Consider the following 18061-nt stretch of genomic DNA (forward strand, 5'->3'; position numbering starts at 1 on the left):
GGTGAGGGGCGCTGCGGTGGGGGGCGCTGGGCCATCCTGTGACCAATGCTGCCGACTGCCCGGAAGCTCCTCCGCGCTGCACCATGGCTGTGGTACACACGTTCTCCTGAGCGTGGTCTGAGTGTCTCAGGGAGGGGAACCCGTACGCCTTCCTAGCCGGCCACCTCTTTGTTCGTTTTGCTGCATTTGGGGGGGGGGGTGCAGCGAGTCCTCGAGTCTCTGTAACCTTCTGAATTGTTGCTTTCTGCCTCAGCCTCTTCTGCAAACTTGCTGCTCTTGTTAGACACAGGATTTCCCTCTTTGGTAAGTGAATGCTGCTGAAGGCTGCTTTCCTTCCTGTCACTGTCCTGAACTCGCTTTACCTGTGGTTCTCTCAGACCGCCCGAGTCCTGGATTAAAGTGTTCCCTAATTTACCATAGGCAGCTTGGGTCAGGATGAACACTGTCCATGTATTTCCCACTCAGTTTCCCCCACAGATACTAAGTGCCTGTAACGCCTCCATGAAGCCATGGCTGAATCAGAATAAGGCCACACCGGTCCCTCACCAGAGCCTGGCACTGTGCATGTGGGTGTTAGCTGCTCTGGCTGTGTGTGTGCATGTGGGGGTTAGCTGCTCTGGCTGTGTGTGTGCATGTGGGCGTTAGCTGCTCTGGCTGTGTGTGTGCATATGGGCGTTAGCTGCTCTGACTGTGTGTGTGCATGTGGGCGTTAGCTGCTCTGGCTGTGTGTGTGCATGTGGGCGTTAGCTGCTCTGGCTGTGTGTGTGCATGTGGGCGTTAGCTGCTCTGGCTGTGTGTGTGCATGTGGGGGTTAGCTGCTCTGGCTGTGTGTGTGCATGTGGGGGTTAGCTGCTCTGGCTGTGTGTGTGCATGTGTGCGTTAGCTGCTCTGGCTGTGTGTGTGCATGTGGGCGTTAGCTGCTCTGGCTGTGTGTGTGCATGTGGGCGTTAGCTGCTCTGGCTGTGGTGTGCACTAGCACAGGCCCAGTGGCTGTGGTGTGCACTAGCACAGGCCCAGGGGCTGCGGGTCACAGACGGTGCTTCTCATTCCAGGAAGCGACGCTTCTACAATGGTCAGCTGTCTCCACATCTTAGCGCAGACACTTGACACAAGGTAAGTCTGCGGGTTTGTAGTAGGCCCTCAGGACGCCCTCTCTGATCCTCACAGAAGGATGAACCTGACCCTGGAAGCTGGCACTCTGTTCCTCCCTGTTCTACCTTGCAGCAGCCCGGCCATGCCGCTTTCTGGATGCTGAGGGCTGAGCCTTAGCTCAGTCTTCATCTTCTCTTACTGGGAAATTTGTCTCTCTGAAGAAAATACGTATAATGTGGCAACATGCCACACCATACCCAATTCTCTACACACACACAGAGGAGCTTTGATGAACAGTGCAGCCACAGGGAATCTGAGACAGGGGAAGGGCATCGCTCTGGATTCACTGCGCCAGCCAGGAGTCGCAGAGAGCTCTGACCGGGAAGATCGAGACAGGACGGGAGGATTGAGACAGGACGGGAGGGTGTGAATTTGATCAGGGTCCATCGTATGCATGAATGGAAGCATCACAGTTAAACTACTTTGTGCAACTAATCTATGCTAACAAAAGATAAAAGGTCAGAAAAAGCTAGTCACACTTCCTGAGTCATTCCGGTAATCCCAACACTGGGAGAATGGAGTGCAAAGTCAGAAAGAAAGAAAGAAAGGAGGGGAGGGGAGAGTAGGGAGAGGAGGGGGGGAGGAAAGGAGGGGAGAGAGAGAAGGGCAGGGGAGGGGGGGAGAGAAGGTTGGCTATAGGCAGGGGAAGGAAGTCTTACCCAAAATACGTAAATTCTAGCTGCATTGAAGTAAGTGATTTTTAAAAACAAGTTGTGAAAAGAAGTGGCAAGGGAGCTTTCTTTCACACGTTCACTAAAGAGTCCTTTGTCAAAACCAGGAGAGAGCAAAGCTCCTCGAAGCCACTGCAGAGGAGCCTCCCCCCTGAGGACACAGCCTCAGATGAAAACCTCCAACAAACGGATAGCTATTTAAAAAAGGGGGTGGTAAAAAAGGAGTGAGACTCTAAAAGAGATGTTAGGGGTTTTATGACCTTGTTTTTGTTTTTGAGAGAAACAACAACACTATGGACATGTGCGGAAGGGGTCAGTCACTCCAGACCCACAGCCCCTTACGGTTCAGAGGAAGAATCTTTACACCAAGAAGCTAGGCATGATGGCACAAGCCTGCCATCCCAGAGACCGTCAGAGGGCGGGTTCAAGGCCAACCCTGAAGAGTTAGCAAGACCCTCTGTCAACACCAAAACACAGGAGACTGGCATGTAGCTTGTGGGCAGAGTCCTCGCCTAGAATACACCATGCAGAAAAGCTTCGAGGGTTCGCTTTTCTTTTCCAAGAAAACCATGTCCAGAAATCATCCTCAAGGAAACATAGTCTGTGAATATTTACCCACAGGCAGCAAGACCCACGGACTCTTTGTAGTTAAGTCTGTCATCTAATGTAGAAATATAGGGAGTTAGCTGGGTGCCGGTGGCTCACGCCTGTCATCCTAGCTACTCAGGAGGCTGAGATCTGAGAATTGCAGTTCAAAGCCAGCCCGGGCAAGAAAGGCCGTGAGACTCTTACCTCCAATTAACCACCAGAAAACCGGAAGTGGCGCTGTGGCCACTTCTGTGGTTGGGCGCTCACCTTGAGCTGAAGAGCTGAGGGACAGCACCCAGGCCCAGAGTTCAAGCCCCACAACTGACCAAAAAAAGAAAGAGAGAAAGAAAGGAAGGAAGGGAGGGATGGAGGGAGGGAAAGGAAGAAAGAAAGAAAAAGAGAGAGAAAGGAAGAAGGGAAGCTACAAGTGCCGTGTAGGTTTTGTTCCAATTCTAAGTGCTGTAAGAATATAATGAAGGACTCAGATACTCGTAGCTCAACTCCCTCCCCATGAGACACAGTTGATTTTCCTCCCTCCCCAAGTGGTCTAATAAAGTTTTATGACACTGCTTAAAAAGGACCAGCTGGCCCTTCCTCCCCTCTTCCTCCAACCGAAGAGTTCCTTGCAAACTGACAGACCCACTGTACTTCCTTCCTTGTCCTCCACGCGGCCGGGCCTCACAGGAGACCAGCCAGGGCCCTTGCGGAGGGTCTGAGCCCACAGAGAGCTGTGGGAAGCTCACCTCTCTGTCCCCGCAGCTAGGTGTTTACAAAAGGCCGCAGCCGCTGCCCATTCTCCAGGCCATGGGACCAGTGTCCATCTTGTTCTAGATCGCCGTTTACAGGTCCTGTGGAGCTAAGCGAGGACTCCCCCAGCCCCAGTGGCTTTGAACGTTCCCGCCCTGGGGGATGTGTGGTCCAGGTTTCCCCCTTCTCTGCACACTGCATCTCCAGGGGTGAGACATCAAACGTCCACCCAGGTGCACCGCAAGTCACCACTTTCAAGAAGGTTGCTGGCCAACATGCAGAGCCTGCCTCTGGCTCTGAACATCTTGTGTTTGCTCGTAGGACTGTGGTGAAGTCTGGCTCAGAGCCCGTGAAGGCTGGCTTGCGGGCCTTCTTTGAGAATGCCGCCGAGGACTTAGAGAGGACTTCGGAAAACCTGAAGCTGGGGAAGTTCACCCACTCCAGAACCCAGATCAAAGGCGTCTCTCAGAACATTAACTACACCACGGTGGCCCTGCTACCCATCCTGACGTCCATCTTTGAGCACGTGGCCCAGCACCAGTTCGGGGTGGATCTGCTCTGTGAGTCTCCTGCTCTTGGTCAGGAATTGCTCTGCTCAAAGCCATAGACGTCTGGCGAGAGCCGTGCTCGTGCGTTGAACGTGAGGGCAGAGTGGAGAAATGACGATTCCATACATTTTTTTCTTCTTAGATTTAAGAAAAATGAGGTAATAAACCTCTGCAGGGGAAGAATTCCTTCATTTGAGCGCATAATATTTGCTTACACCCCAATTTCCTGTCTGCTAGCCTAGCCCTCAGCTGTTAGGCTTCTATTTAATTTGAAAGGTTATCTTTGTAATACAGCCTGAGATGTTGGCCAAAATGCAGAGTATTTTGCTCCTGGGGCTTTCCATTGGTCCTGTTAAGAAGCCTTAATTTATTCATTGGTATCAGAAGCAAAGGAGAGCTATGCACACTTCATTTTCCAAGCTTTAGAAGACCAAGCTGGTCGGTTTCATTTGAAACCACGCAGGTAACGCATCACCAGCTTCAGTTCTACCTGTTAAGTGTTGGTATGTGATTAAATTCGGCTGAACTTGCCAGTGACTCAGGCTGTATCTCCCACAACCCTGAATGGATGAAAATTAGTCATTCACGTGGGTAGGAGTTCATGGAAACAAGGCAGTTCCTTGATTGAAAATAAAACATTGAGTTTTGCTTGTATTAAGGTCATCCTAGACTGAGTACGAGTCCTGGACAGAACCGGGGCTTGCGGCCTGTCTGTTTAACCCGGTGCGTTCCTTCCCTTAGGAAGCAGTGGTCTGCCCAGCTGCACTTGAACCTCCTTTGGAAAGACACAGCAGTGAATTTGGGGTGGGCAGACTTGAGGGCCTTTGTTTTATCTCTGAAGAAGGCAAGGCGCCTATGCATCTCTTCTTAGAAAATGAGCAAAAGGCTTTATCAAAATGGCTTCTGAATTCCTTTTTCTAAAGGAAGAAGAATGACACTTGATAAAGTTTGGCCCTAATGCCTCTCTGTGTTGGAGGGAGCCCATGACCATTTGAAGGCTTGGTGGGCCAAGCAGCTCCTTTCCCAGGAAGGGCTGTGCGGGGCGCAGCCCTTGGGATGGGGCATCCCAAGCCCAGGAAGGAGGTGCCCCCCGGCGCCCCCAGCAAGCTGGCATGGCTGCAAAGGCTCCCTTCGCTTAGAAGGAGAGCACGCTTCCCGTGCTGATGCCTACCCCGCCTTTCCCTTCGTGGACCGTCCTGTGTGCATCTGGGCTGGGATCCGTGTGATGAGGACGTCTCTGCTCTGTTTCAGTGAGCGACGTGCAGATTTCATGCTACCGCATACTGTGTAGCCTCTATTCCCTCGGCACCGGAAGGAACATCTACGTTGAAAGGTAATTGGCAAACGAGAGAGACGAACACGTTGGGGGGGCAGGGGGGATGTTACCCGGGATTTTTTAAACATTTAATAGCATCTTTTCCCGCAGCAAAACCAGAGTGTTCAGTGGTGTGGAAGGATGGGTGTTGAGCCTTGGGGAGGCGTATCTGATAGTGGCAGGAAGCGTGGTCAGGTGCTGAGATGCCTGGTGTGCGCGTGGCCAGACGGAAGCCTGTGAAGACGCGTCTGGTCTCCCAGGCCCAGCCTCCCGTGGGAAGGCGCTGCAGACGGTCGCGTGGCCCACGCTTTGGGACCGTGGGTCCTGCCCGCGCCCCGCTGTCAGGTTAGCCAGCTTTGAGCAAGTGCACACTTCAGAAGCAGAAACGCTGTTCACTAGTCTCGCGTCATTGCAGAAGTGTTCGGTTTACGGCTGTGTCCTCCTAATCTTCCCGCACAGGAGAGGCCTGGCTCTCCCTGGCTCTTCAGCATCAAATGCCAGGTGCTGTGGTGTTCTGTCTGAATCCAGGGCTGAGATTGGAAGGATAAAACTCTGGCCTGAGTTTTATCCTTAAAAGACTTTATCTTTCTTTTCCCCCCCCCTTTCACACATGAAAAGATAAAAGAATTCAATCTATGCTTTACTTAATCTAAACTACTTTGGGGGTCTGCTCTGTTGATGGTGCTTTTATCAGACCACCTAACAATAAACCTTTATTTCGTGATAAAGCGTACATCAATTCAAATTGCAGTGTCTCCATAAAGCAGAAAGAGACTTGATCTCCTTTTAGAACTAAAGAACTCATTGATTGGAGTGATGAGCTGGTAATGCTCAGCGCTGCAGAAGGAGAAGCAGGGGAGGAGGGAGGGAGCTCAGTTGATCCTCCGCCCCCAGCACCGCCCCTCCAGGCGGCAGCGCTCTGGGATTTGCTGGCTGGCTTATGTTTGCAGCACTGGGGTTGGGCCTGACTTTGCAGGCTGTGTTCTGCCTGAACCACACCTTCAGCCCTCCAGCCCTGTTTTCATTGGTTATTTGTAGAATACGGTGCTGCCTCCCACCAGGGAGAATTGCTGAGCCTCGATTTACCAGCTTTTAGAAACGGTGAAGTCACTGGTGTAACAGTCGGTGCCACCGTACCCAGCCTCCTTCTGTAGAGTGAGTCTTACCACTTTTCTGCCCTGGCTGGCCTAGAACCATGAGCCAGTCTTTTGTTCTCAGCCTTCCTTGTAGCTCAGAATTTACAGGTGCACACCACTGAGCCCCGCTATGGCTGAAGAAGGAGGTTTGTCAGCTTTTCTGCCCTAGTTAGCCGCGAACCATTAGCTTCCCATTCTTGGCATCTCAAGCACTAGGATGATAGGCATGAGCCATTAGCACCTGGCTGAAATTTTCATTTAATTATGTCCTTTTTGGTAGGTTCATGTTCATAAAATACAAGACGTCACCATGTCCCCAGAGCCTGGGCCTGGGCCCCTGGAAGCCCCCGGAGGGCATGTTAGACCCAAGCTATGTCAGGGTCTCGTTCTGTCTTGTTTCTAATGTGTTGTTCAGGAAGAGAAGTTACAAGTAATAAGCCCATCCTTGCCCTGCCACTGTTCACTGGATTTTCCTTTACTATCTATTGGATTACAGGAGCTTCAGTAGATGTGTGGTCCAACTAGAGCTTGAGTGTGTGTTTAGTTAGAAATGCTGCCAGTCGCCTGGTGACGGATGGAGTCTGAAGAGGAGGAGGAGTCGCTGAAACCCGCATTTCTTTTGAAATGTTTTTGTAATTGAGGCAATCATGCAAATGATGGTAATGACTAGTGAGGTTTTCAGATAGAATTTCTGAGAAGGGTAAAGGCTTTTGGGCATTTAATCATGCAGAAGACTTGCATAATTTAACATGAAGAATCTTTGAGAAATGTTGAGACTTGATAGGATTTTTTTTTTTTTTTTTTTGCCAGTCGTGGGCTTGAACTCTGGGCCTGGGTGCTGTCCCTCAGCTCTTCAGCTCAAGGCGAGCGCTCTACCACTTGAGCCACAGTGCCACTTCTGGCTTTTTCTGTGTGTGGTGCTGAGGAATCAAACCCAGGGCCTCACGCATGCAAGGCATGCACTCTACCACTGAGCCACCTTCCTAGCCCCTTGATAGGATTTTGTTCCGAAAAATAACTTAGAACTTGATTACTTAAAACATCTAATCTCAGTTTTTATTTTTCATGAATACTGTGTTTTCTCCTTCGTGCTGCAATATATGTATTCACTCTATTTTCTGCCTGGCTCCTTTTGATCAATGGTTTCTGATCAAGCACTATGCATGCACCCCTCTAAGGGTACTTCTTGCTAGGACTGTGTATTCTCCTCTGCTACATGTTACCTTCTTTAGCATCTTTTGAATACACATGATAGAATTTTCAAAATTACAAAACACCATAGATGTGTGAGACATTAATATTTTCACTGAGATTGCTTGTTCCTGACAGCAAACATTTGAACAATCAATTTCCATTGAGATCCATGGGATTAATTTGAGAGATTAATAAATTAGGAAGTAAAAGATACTGAGAATAGAAATTAAACCCCTTTCAATCTGTCACCAACTATCTATTATGTATAACAAAGTGCTAAGTGGTAACAACTAAATAAAAGCAAATCGTTTTCATATCCACTGACGAACTTCACGTCAGTCTGGGTTGGGGTTGCTGTGGAGTGGTCTTCCGGCCCATCCCTGCCTGGAGGTTTGGCCCGGCTTGCCGTGCCCCAGATGGTGCTAGTCACTGGAGACGTAGCATCTTAGCAGCTTTGCCAGTTCAGTCTTTGCTTAGGCCTGGGGCTGAGGTCATTCAGCATCCTGAAGCATTACTTTTACAGACTATTTTAGCATTAGGCCTGGAGATGTGTTGTTTATCTTTCTTGGCTGAACAGCTAATTAGCATGATTGTGTACTCCAGACTAGAAAATGTCCTGTGGGTGAACTGGTGAGGCTCAGACTCTGCAGTAATTAATATCAGGGCGGACAGGGTCAGTCCCTGAGCGTGCAGCCCAGGAGAAACGGGACTTCTTAGCTGTCTTCTGAATAACTTCACAGACACACTTTTATGAGATCGTGACTTTAATTTTGGTAAAAGAGAAAGGAGGAGATGGATTAATTTTTCACCAAAGCAATTCAGGAGAGTGTCCTAGACATACCTCCTGTGCCAACTAAAATGTGCTGTCAGACTTGAAATCGTACCCCCATTACCTCCAATAAAAAGAGAAGAGTACAGCATGGTGCTTCTCTTGGCACCCACAATGAGACTTAACAGAAGCAGCCCCCGTGCACACCCAGGTCTGACGTGGAAGGGCTTCTGTGTCTTCCCGTCACTGAGGTCTCGGGCCGTGCTTGCCCAGGGGGCCCATGAAGCCCTGGCTCGAGGCCTGCCCACCATCTTGAGCATAGCTAGAAGAGGAAACAGCAGGTGGCAGTCCTGGTGAATCGCACTTACAACTCTCACTGCTCGAGAGGCTGAGAAGGTTGGGATCTCTGATGCCAACCTGGGCAGGAACCATCCATGAGACCCTTTCACACTGGTGAGCACCGTCACCCTCGCTCTTGGGAAGCCTCGTGCGGGTGGATGGGCCCAGACTCATGCCTGGCTGAGGAGGTGAGACTGGGAAGTAAAGGGTCCAAAGCATGGCTGTGTGGCAGAGCACCCACTGGGAAGACGAGGCCCTGAGCCCAGCCCGCTTGGAATAGGAACCCTGGTTTTATGGTGTTTGCTTGTTTTACAAAGAGACTTAGAATCAGGGGTTCTTCAAGGTAGAAAAACTGATCTTTTTAAAGGGAAAGGAGAGGGGTGCTATGTATTAGAACTTTCCTCTTGAAATCTACAAATACCCTTTCACACCGTTTTTCTTTTCTGCGTTAAGGCCAGTCTTTTATTCCGTACCTTGTTAACACTTGGACCAGCTGCTCCCACTAGTGGTCCAGTCTCCAGCAGCAGTAGAGGACGGACTCACAGAAATTGCACAGACAGTGCCAGAGCGTTCTCAGATCAAGGAGGGTCAGAGTGCACTGGGTACCAGCAGAACATGTTCTCTGAGGTGGCTGGGGAAGGACATAGCCCACGGTGTGTCACACCACCCGAGCCGGGAAGAGCTAGGCAGAGGAGACATGTCCACGCAGCCTCCCAGAGCATCAGGGCCCCGGGAATACATCTCCAGGAAATGCTTGACATAGGGACCACGTCCCTGGAAAGGGCCTGGCCAGCCAGGGCATGAGGCCGCAGGGCCAGGCAGTGCGGGCGCCCTTCTAAACGGACTTCTTTGTTTCCAGGCAACGTCCTGCCCTTGGAGAATGTCTGGCTTCCCTGGCAGCCGCAGTGCCTGTGGCCTTCCTGGAGCCCACCCTGAATCGCTACAATCCCCTCTCGGTCTTCAACACCAAAACTCCCAGGGAGAGGTCTAGTAAGTGTCTTCCCACGGAGCCCACCAGCCTGCCGATGGGCTGAGGGGCCCTCGGGCTGGGAGGCGGCGTGGGGGGGAGCACGGTCCTGGAGCAGGCCTGGGAGGCGGCGTGGGGGGGAGCACGGTCCTGGAGCAGGCCAGGGAGGCGGCGTGGGGGGGAGCACGGTCCTGGAGCAGGCCTAGGAGGCGGCGTGGGGGGGAGCAGCAGTCTGGAGCAGGCCTGGGAGTCGGCGTGGGGGGGAACACAGTCCTGGAGCAGGTCAGGGAGGCGGCGTGGGGGGGAGCACGGTCCTGGAGCAGGCCTGGGAGGCGGCGTGGGGGGGAGCACGGTCCTGGAGCAGGCCAGGGAGGCGGCGTGGGGGGGAGCACGGTCCTGGAGCAGGCCAGGGAGGCGGCGTGGGGGGGAGCAGCAGTCCTGGAGCAGGCCTGGGAGGCGGCGTGGGGGGGAGCACGGTCCTGGAGCAGGCCAGGGAGGCGGCGTGGGGGGGAACACAGTCCTGGAGCAGGCCAGGGAGGCGGCGTGGGGGGGAGCAGCAGTCCTGGAGCAGGCCTGGGAGGCGGCGTGGGGGGGAACACAGTCCTGGAGCAGGCCAGGGAGGCGGCGTGGGGGGGAACACGGTCCTGGAGCAGGCCTGGGAGGCGGCGTGGGTGGGAACACGGTCCTGGAGCAGGCCAGGGAGGCGGCGTGGGGGGGAGCACGGTCCTGGAGCAGGCCAGGGAGGCGGCGTGGGGGGGAGCACGGTCCTGGAGCAGGCCAGGGAGGCGGCGTGGGGGGGAACACGGTCCTGGAGCAGGCCTGGGAGGCGGCGTGGGGGGGAGCAGCGGTCCTGGAGCAGGGTGGTTCCACTCCTGAGCGCTGCAGCTCAGTCAGTCAGAGACTGGACCGATATCCCACCATCTCACAACAGAGATGCGCGAGCACAAGACCTGGCTGGCACTAGGCTTGGATTCCGCGTCTATGAAACGAGGAGTTGGTATCGCTGGCTCCTAACTCCCTTCCCTCCTAAGGCCTCATGTCTCCGGTCTGGTTGGGGTCCGCGGATCTCTTCTGCTCCGGGAGATGCTGTGACGCAGCTGTTGCTGCAGTGTTGGCATCAGAAGGGGCACGGCCACACGGACGGCCTGACGGCTGTCTGCAAGTAGAGACTGTCAGAGTGCTGCCCACACAGCCCCCTTCCTCCTGAAGGAGACACAACAGAAAGCACTAAAGCTCAGAGAAACCATTCAAGAAAGGGATGTTCTTCTTTCTTTCTTTTTTGTTCGTTGTGGGGCCTGCACTCGGGGTCTGGGCACTGTCCTTGAGCTATTTTCTCAAGGTTAGTGCTCTGCCACCCTACCAGATAGTAGCTCGCGGGGCTTTAGCAACGCCTTGTTCTCAGGTCTGCGTTCCAAAGCTGCCATGAGCCCCTGGGGGAGAAGATTGTGACCAAGGGCTGCCGGGCAGTTTCTTTGTCACTACGGCACTTTTTATCTAAGGAAGGGGGAGGGAAGCCTTGCTCCTACTTCACATCAGAAGAACACGCTGCCCCCAGAAGTCACCACAGGCACAGTTTAGATGAGGCTGATAATAAAATCACTTCTGTACTGGAGCACGGTGAGACCAATGTTCTCAGAGCAGGTCAGGAGAGACACATTGGCACAGCATCATGGCTTTCCAGAGTCCCCAGAGAAGTCTGTACGCTCAGCTCTCTCCACCCACTCAGCTCACCTTACTTTCTTCTCTAACACTAACAAAAGTTTGGATTTTCTGACCTTGTTTTTCTCTGCTGGCTCTTGACTCCAAGTGCGGCACGGCTAACGCGGAAGCCAGGTCCCAGAGCAGGCTTTGGGCAGCTGAGCAATGGCGGAGACGGACGCAGGCAAACGCCAGCCGAGCCTTGCTCCCCCCTCGACAGGGACGCAGAGCCCATGGGTGACAGTCAGGGAGATGTGTGCATTTGTTCTGAGCCAACGGTGTCGCAATATGCCACCAAGAAGCAATGTAAGCAGGTGCCGTGGCTCACACCTGTAACCATAGCAACCGAGGAGGATCTCCATGCAAGGCAGAAAAGTCCGTGAGGCTCCATCTCTAAGTAGACAGCAAAATTCCTGACTGGACGGGTGGTTCAAGTGGTAGAGCACCAGCCATGAGTAAGCAAGCTGAGTACAGGGCTGAGCTCAACCCTGGTATAGTGTGTGTGTGTGTGCGTGTGTGCGTGTGTGTGCGCACACGCACGTGCACGCATGTACACACACACACCTTGTCTCTGTGTCACCACGGTATAGAACTGCACCTTTTCAGTTCACGGGGGCGCAGTAGACGAGGAGGAAGACCTGGACGGCTCTGGGGGAAGGGGCAGGGTCTCCGTCACCCTCGTACCCATGGCTGGTTTGAGTTTTTTTGGTTTTTTTTTAAGTTTGTTTCATATCCCTTTGCGCTGATTTAATAAGATGTTGATAAGTAAACAGCAAGTGCCAGTCCTTGCATGCTGGGAGCGATGGGCTCAGGGTTCTCATGCGAGACACGGGAACACGGGCCCCGGGCTGGGGTCCCTGGAGCCGGTGTTTGTCACCTTGGGTCTGACTGTAAAGGGAGGGCCTGAGGCGTTTCAGGGCTGTGTGCGGGGTCTGCAGGCTGCCTGGGAGTGGCTGGCGGGCCCTGAGGGGCCACCACCGGCAGAGCCGTGATCCATGCCCGATTTGTCCAGGTAACCTGTCACTTGGGCATCTGTGTCAATCACACGTGGTGCTTTGCCAGCAGTTACTCACGCCACTGTAGGAACCTGGGCACTTTCCTTATTTATCCAAAACTCAAGCTATGCCTGGGAGCGTGTTCATACTACTTCATGACAGTTATGCCAAGCAGGATACATCCGTGCTTGTGTGTGTGGAAGTGTCCAGAATATTGGGTTGCTGAAAGCTTCCTGTGCCTTAATACAGAGACGCCAGCCACCGAGCTGGGGCCCCACTTCCACACCCCCCACCGGCACTGCCGGGACGGCTCTTTCTGATGCTTCTCTTGGGTGAAGAGCTGCTGGGTGCAGCGGCAAGGACTCCAGGATGGATCTCAGTAGCACTTACAGTCTAACGTGCATCTGAACCCCCCGGAAGGCTTGATGCAGATCACTGAGCTTGGTGCTGGCGTCGGTAGCTCAGTGGCCTGGGAGGACCAATTGCTTGAGAACCAGTGTTCTAGAAGTCGAAAAGACAGTGTGTTCTCACGACTCCCCCAGCGGCCTCTGTCTGGGCTGGCGGGACTCAGCCGAGCTGTTTTTCAGGTAACTGTGCACTTCGTAAGCCGCACTGGAAGTACAAAGCACCTTCTGAATCACAAATGTTTGTTCCAGGCAGGAACCCATTACTGTCCATCTAAGGTGCTTTGAAAGGTCTTATCATGACTGCAGGGCACCGACCTCAGGAAACTTCATTCTTCTGAGGCAGGGAAAAGATCTTCACCGATGTGCTGTCTGTGTGACATCGAACACATACCTCAGTTTTCTGTATCATCTTACAGCAAATGATTATAAACTCCAGCTGCTTCTGAGGCAGCTGGAAGGTTCTTTGTGCCAGGCTGCAAGGCTGAACGTTCGACTTCTGTCCTTATCTAATGACTCTGCAGGTGCGTGTGTAAAATTTCCTTATGTGTGAGTTTCTCCCCACATTCTGTCGGCCACGGCTGCTCTGCCACCGGGGGCATGATGCACTTGCTCTCTGCAGACGACCAGCATTGGCGGTAAACCATGTCTGGCCGTATAATTCCTGTAAACCACAGCCGGGAGGCTTCGCCTGCCTTGCTGACGCTCCTCCGGAGTTGTCTGTTGGTCCCCGTGTGAGGCATTCGGCTTTCCACACACTGAAAGCCCGGAGATAGCAGCAGAAAGTGCGACCATCGCTGCAGTGTCCCGAGTAGAACCACCACGGCGTCTGTCACCCCAACCTGGAGAGGGAGCGAACCTGCCATCGCAGGCCGGGGGGCACAAACAGGAATCGCAGGTCGGCTGGCCAGGCATGGAGCACATCCTAGCTCAAAAATAACCAACACAGACTCACAGAGTGGCTCAGGCGGCTGAGGGACTGTGTGAAGGTTTTCTAGCTTCTCTAAGCAAAACCGATAGGACTGAGGGCACCGAACTATGACTCCGCCACTAGTCGCTTTTCTCCTCCTCCTGTCTCTCCAGTAAGAGATGCTCTAGGCCCGGGCAGGAGGCTTGCTGCACCCAGAGAAGCCTTCTGCGTGCCCCTCATGGCGTGCTGGGCTGCTTTAATCGACGCCCAGGTGTGTTCACACCAGTGTGACACCTGGGAAAATGCGCTGACTTTGGTGTAGTCTGTGCACGTGGCCAGCGGTCCAAAACTGCCCCCCCTTCAAGGTGTCCTCGGGGTATGGGATAGGCAGAGGAAGCATGGGGAGGGGGAGGAAAGGCCGCCCGCAGGTGCCTTTGGCTGACTGTGCCTTCCCTTCTGCCTCCTCTGGGTCAGTTCTGGGGCTGCCAGACATGGTGGAAGACATGTGTCCCGGCGTCCCCCCGCTGGAAGGCCTGATGAAGGAGATCGGCAGCCTGGCCGAGTCGGGCGCCCGGTACTCAGAGATGCCCCACGTCATCGAGGTGACCCTGCCCATGCTGTGCAGCTACCTGTCCTACTGGTGGGCGCACGGCCCCGAGGGCCTGCCCCCGAGCGCCGGGCCCTGCTGCACCACCGTCACGTCTGAGCACCTCAGCCTCATCCTGGGCAACATCCTGAAAATCATCAACAACAACCTGGGCATCGACGAGGCTTCCTGGATGAAGCGCATTGCAGGTACGCAGGCCTCTTCTCCCCGGGTGGCTGGATGCTTTCCTTTCCGTCTCGGGCGGTCGCTCTCTCCCCCCGCCTCCCCGTCGCCTCACTGTAAGCGTGGCTGACATGTCCCCCAAAGAGCTTCATGGAGCCCTGCCCCCGTGAGCCCTGCTGACCCAGGCCCCGCAGGTCTCCAGGAAGCCTTCTCCATCACTCCCTCCATGCTGGGAGCGCCACCGTACTGGCTCTTAGACGCAGTAATTATCCCTAATTTGGGATAAGTAATCTTGCGTGCGTGCCACTTTGCAGCCCCTCCCGCCGGGGTCTTCCTGTCACTCTGCATTCGCATGTCGCTTTATGTTTTCTAGGACGCCTGATGTAGGCGCACAGTAGGGACCCTTCCAGCTCGGTGTTTGTCTTTGTGCCCTTCTGCAACGGCTGGAATGGAGTAGGCGCTTAGTGTCACCAGCCAGTGTTCTGTTTCTCAACCTTTAAAACATAACAAAGCACACGCTTGGGAAGTGAATACCCTTCCCCCAGTCAGGAAACTGCAGATACTGAGCACCCTGTCTGTCTGTCCGTCCTGCGTGTGGGATTCCGGTGCGAAGGCAGTCACAGGCCCACGGTCACAGCAGACCACACCTGCTCCTGTCCACAAGTGCCATCGCTAGGCTAGAGGCAGCTGTCAGCCCAACACTGAGAAATGTCCTTCCTGGGAAAACTGGTAGACTGAAGAGGAAAAGTGCCTAGCTCCTTCTGGTCTCACAAGTGAACTGAAATCAACATAGGAAGCGCTTTGGGCACCGGTGGCTAGTGTAGGTTTCCGTGGACCTGTGAGTGAGCGGCGTGTGTGTGTTCTCTTCTTCCTCATGAGCCTCGCAGAGGTGGAGGACGTCTGGCCACAGGGCCGTGAGACCCGAGACACCGTTCATGGCATCCACTGTATGGATAGCTGTATGCGGGCCTCCCATGGTTCCTGTGGCAGAACAAAGTGTTGTCGGCCATCCTGCAGAGTGTTGAGGGGTCACAGCCCCTGCTCCTCCCCCGGGGAGGGGGTTGTCTCTGAGGGGCGCTGACAGGAGCCAGACTTGAGCATCTCCTCCCACAGGCAGGGCCAGACTGCACTCAGTCCAGGCCAGAGAACTTCTGGTAACCAAGTCAGTTTTGTTTTGTCGGTCGTGAGGCCTGAACTCTGGGCCTGGCGCTGTCCCTCAGCTCTTCAGCTCAAGGCTAGCGCTCTACCACTGGAGCCACAGCACCGCTTTTGGCTTTTTCTACTTCTGTGATGCTGAGGAATCGAACCCAGGGCCTCATGCATGCACGGCGAGCACTGTACCACCGAGCCACCTTCCCAGCCCCCAAGTCCATTTTAAAAGTGCAGGGGTCCCTCACCTGCTGGAGTTACACCCCAGAGACCCCTCCCTGTGGGAGGTGGAAATCCACACAATAGCCACCTTGGCTGGTCACCCCACCACCTCAGGGTGCACGTAACACTACTTTGCGGATTCTCACTATCGTGGGGTCTTTGGACTGTAACCCCCATGATGGGTGAGGGATCATCTTTATGTATTGTTTTTCAACCCCAAGATACAGTGAAGCCGCAGTAAGTGAGCCACCGTATAGCGAGGAACAGCTCAATCCCAAAACCCCAGGTCAGCTACGGCCATTCCGATTTGGGCCTCAGCTGAGCGGCACCGCAGTGCGGCCGAGAAGCCTCAGGTCTCAGCTAGTGCATGTCTCCAAAAGCCCTCTTAACCTGTTCTTTCTAAAACTATCCTTTCTGCGTGGAAGTGAAAAATAAAGAGAAATAAGATAAGAAAGTGACTAGAATAGAGCCGTTTCTAATTGAAATGTCTTGAGCTAATGGCCAAGATGCCCATTCAAACGTACATCAATAGTTCACACCATTACTCACTTTATTTTTCCCTTTTCTTACCATTAATCTGATTTTTACCATCAAAATATCCTATCCTGTTAATCTAGTAAAAGTGTAATCAGTCAATATATAATTAAAAGGGAAAGATAAGGTAAGAGGCATTTTTTTCCTGTTCTTTAAGAAAGGCCACCACCACCCAGGTGCTGGTGGCTCACGCCTGTAATCCTAGCTACTCAGGAGGCTGAGATCTGAGGATCACGGTTCAAAGCCAGCCTGGGCAGGAAAGTCTGTGAGACTCCTATCTCCAATAAGCCATTAGAAAACTGGAAGTGGTGCTGTGGCTCAAGTGGTAGAGCGCCTTGAGCTGAAGAGCTGAGGGACAGCACCCAGGCCCAGAGTTCAAGCCCCAAGACCAACAACAACAACAACAAAAGCCATTGTCAGCATACTGGTTTCCCTTTTTGGTGTCCCCTGTGGCCAGGCCTCTCTGTGTTCATTTTTCACTGATGTTGTCACTATGTCCCAGGGAAGCAAGCTCCAGGGGCTAGGTTGGCCAGGGTGATAGTTGCATTATTGTTCTTTTAACAGATTTTTCTATAAAATACCTGGAAAGCATAAATATGCGCATGTATACACACATATATAAACACAGACTTTATCTTTTGTGTTTGCCAATCCCTAATAGGCCTATTTGCATTTAACCATGTCAGTATTTGCACCTGATCAATGCTAAAGAAATTGAACTAAGCCTTCAGCTGGTAGCATCAGCATGTCATAATCATTATTCATTTTTACAACTTTTTCACTAGTACATAGTAAGTGGGCATGTTTATTGGTTGCAGTAGGACAGACATGTCAGCATTTGAGGACAGACATGTCAGCACCTCTAGCGGAGGAGAAGCGATCAGTCGAGGGTGGCCAGCAAATGCCTGGCCTGGGTAGAGAGAAGAAAGCCCAGCTCCAGGCCTGCCCTCCAGCAGCACAGGCCTGGTTCTTCTTAGTGAAAGACTTTCTTTGGAACCTAAGATCTAGCCAGCGGGCCAAAGCACACAGGAGCGTGCTGTAAGGTGACGCTGGACAGGCTGTTCAGAAGAGGGGGCGCTGGCACGGGCCTGCGTGCAGGAGGAGGGGTTGGAGGGCCGGGAGTGGAACAGTGGCCCCCCACCGCAGCCCTGGGAGCCGGAGGGTCCCGGACGGTGCCGACCCGAGCCCTGGGAGCCGGAGGGTCCCGGACGGTGCCGACCCGAGCCCTGGCAGCCGGAGGGTCCCGGACGGTGCCGACCCGAGCCCTGGCAGCCAGAGGGTCCCGGACGGTGCCGACCCGAGCCCTGGGAGCCGGAGGGTCCCGGACGGTGCCCACCGCAGCCCTGGGAGCCGGAGGGTCCCGGACGGTGCTCACCTGAGCCCTGGGAGCCGGAGGGTCCCGGACGGTGCCCCCCACCGCAGCCCTGGCAGCCAGAGGGTCCCGGACGGTGCCGACCCGAGCCCTGGGAGCCGGAGGGTCCCGGACGGTGCCGACCCGAGCCCTGCCTGCCAGCGCCCTGTGCTCACCGGCACCCAGTGAGGTAAGAGCCTTTGTCCGCACGTGCAGTGTACGCCCAGCCGATCATCAGCAAAGCCAGGCCGGACCTGCTCCGCAGCCACTTCATCCCCACCCTGGAGAAGCTGAAGAAGAAGGCCGTGAAGACGGTGCAGGAGGAGGAGCAGCTGCGAGCCGACGGCAAGGCGGACACGCAGGAGGCCGAGCTGCTCATCCTGGACGAGTTCTCCATCCTCTGCAGAGACCTCTACGCCTTCTACCCGCTGCTGATCCGCTACGTGGACAACCACAGGTGCGGCAGCCCAGCCGCCTGCCCCTCCCGGGGCCTGTGGGCACGAATGGGAAGGAGGGCAGGGCACGGCAGCTGGACGCAGCTGCCACCCCCAGCCTCCCCACACCCCCCAGCCTCCCCGCACCCCAGCCTCCACACCCCCAGCC

At 54.2% G+C, this 18061-nt stretch overlaps 1 protein-coding gene across 1 annotated transcript in view; it reads left to right on the forward strand.

Moving 5' to 3' along the window:
- Ryr3 (ryanodine receptor 3) overlaps positions 1-18061 on the forward strand; it is a 273574-nt gene that overhangs the window by 197979 nt on the left and 57534 nt on the right. The window contains exons 60-66 of the mRNA XM_013014307.1: positions 254-303; positions 1053-1113; positions 3480-3718; positions 4958-5039; positions 9319-9449; positions 13908-14228; positions 17675-17915. Coding sequence (XP_012869761.1) covers positions 254-303; positions 1053-1113; positions 3480-3718; positions 4958-5039; positions 9319-9449; positions 13908-14228; positions 17675-17915 — 1125 coding nt within the window. The remainder of the gene's footprint in view (positions 1-253; positions 304-1052; positions 1114-3479; positions 3719-4957; positions 5040-9318; positions 9450-13907; positions 14229-17674; positions 17916-18061) is intronic.

This window comes from Dipodomys ordii, unplaced genomic scaffold (assembly GCF_000151885.1).
Source record: "Dipodomys ordii isolate 6190 unplaced genomic scaffold, Dord_2.0 Scaffold23, whole genome shotgun sequence".
NCBI classification, from domain to species: domain Eukaryota; kingdom Metazoa; phylum Chordata; class Mammalia; order Rodentia; family Heteromyidae; genus Dipodomys; species Dipodomys ordii.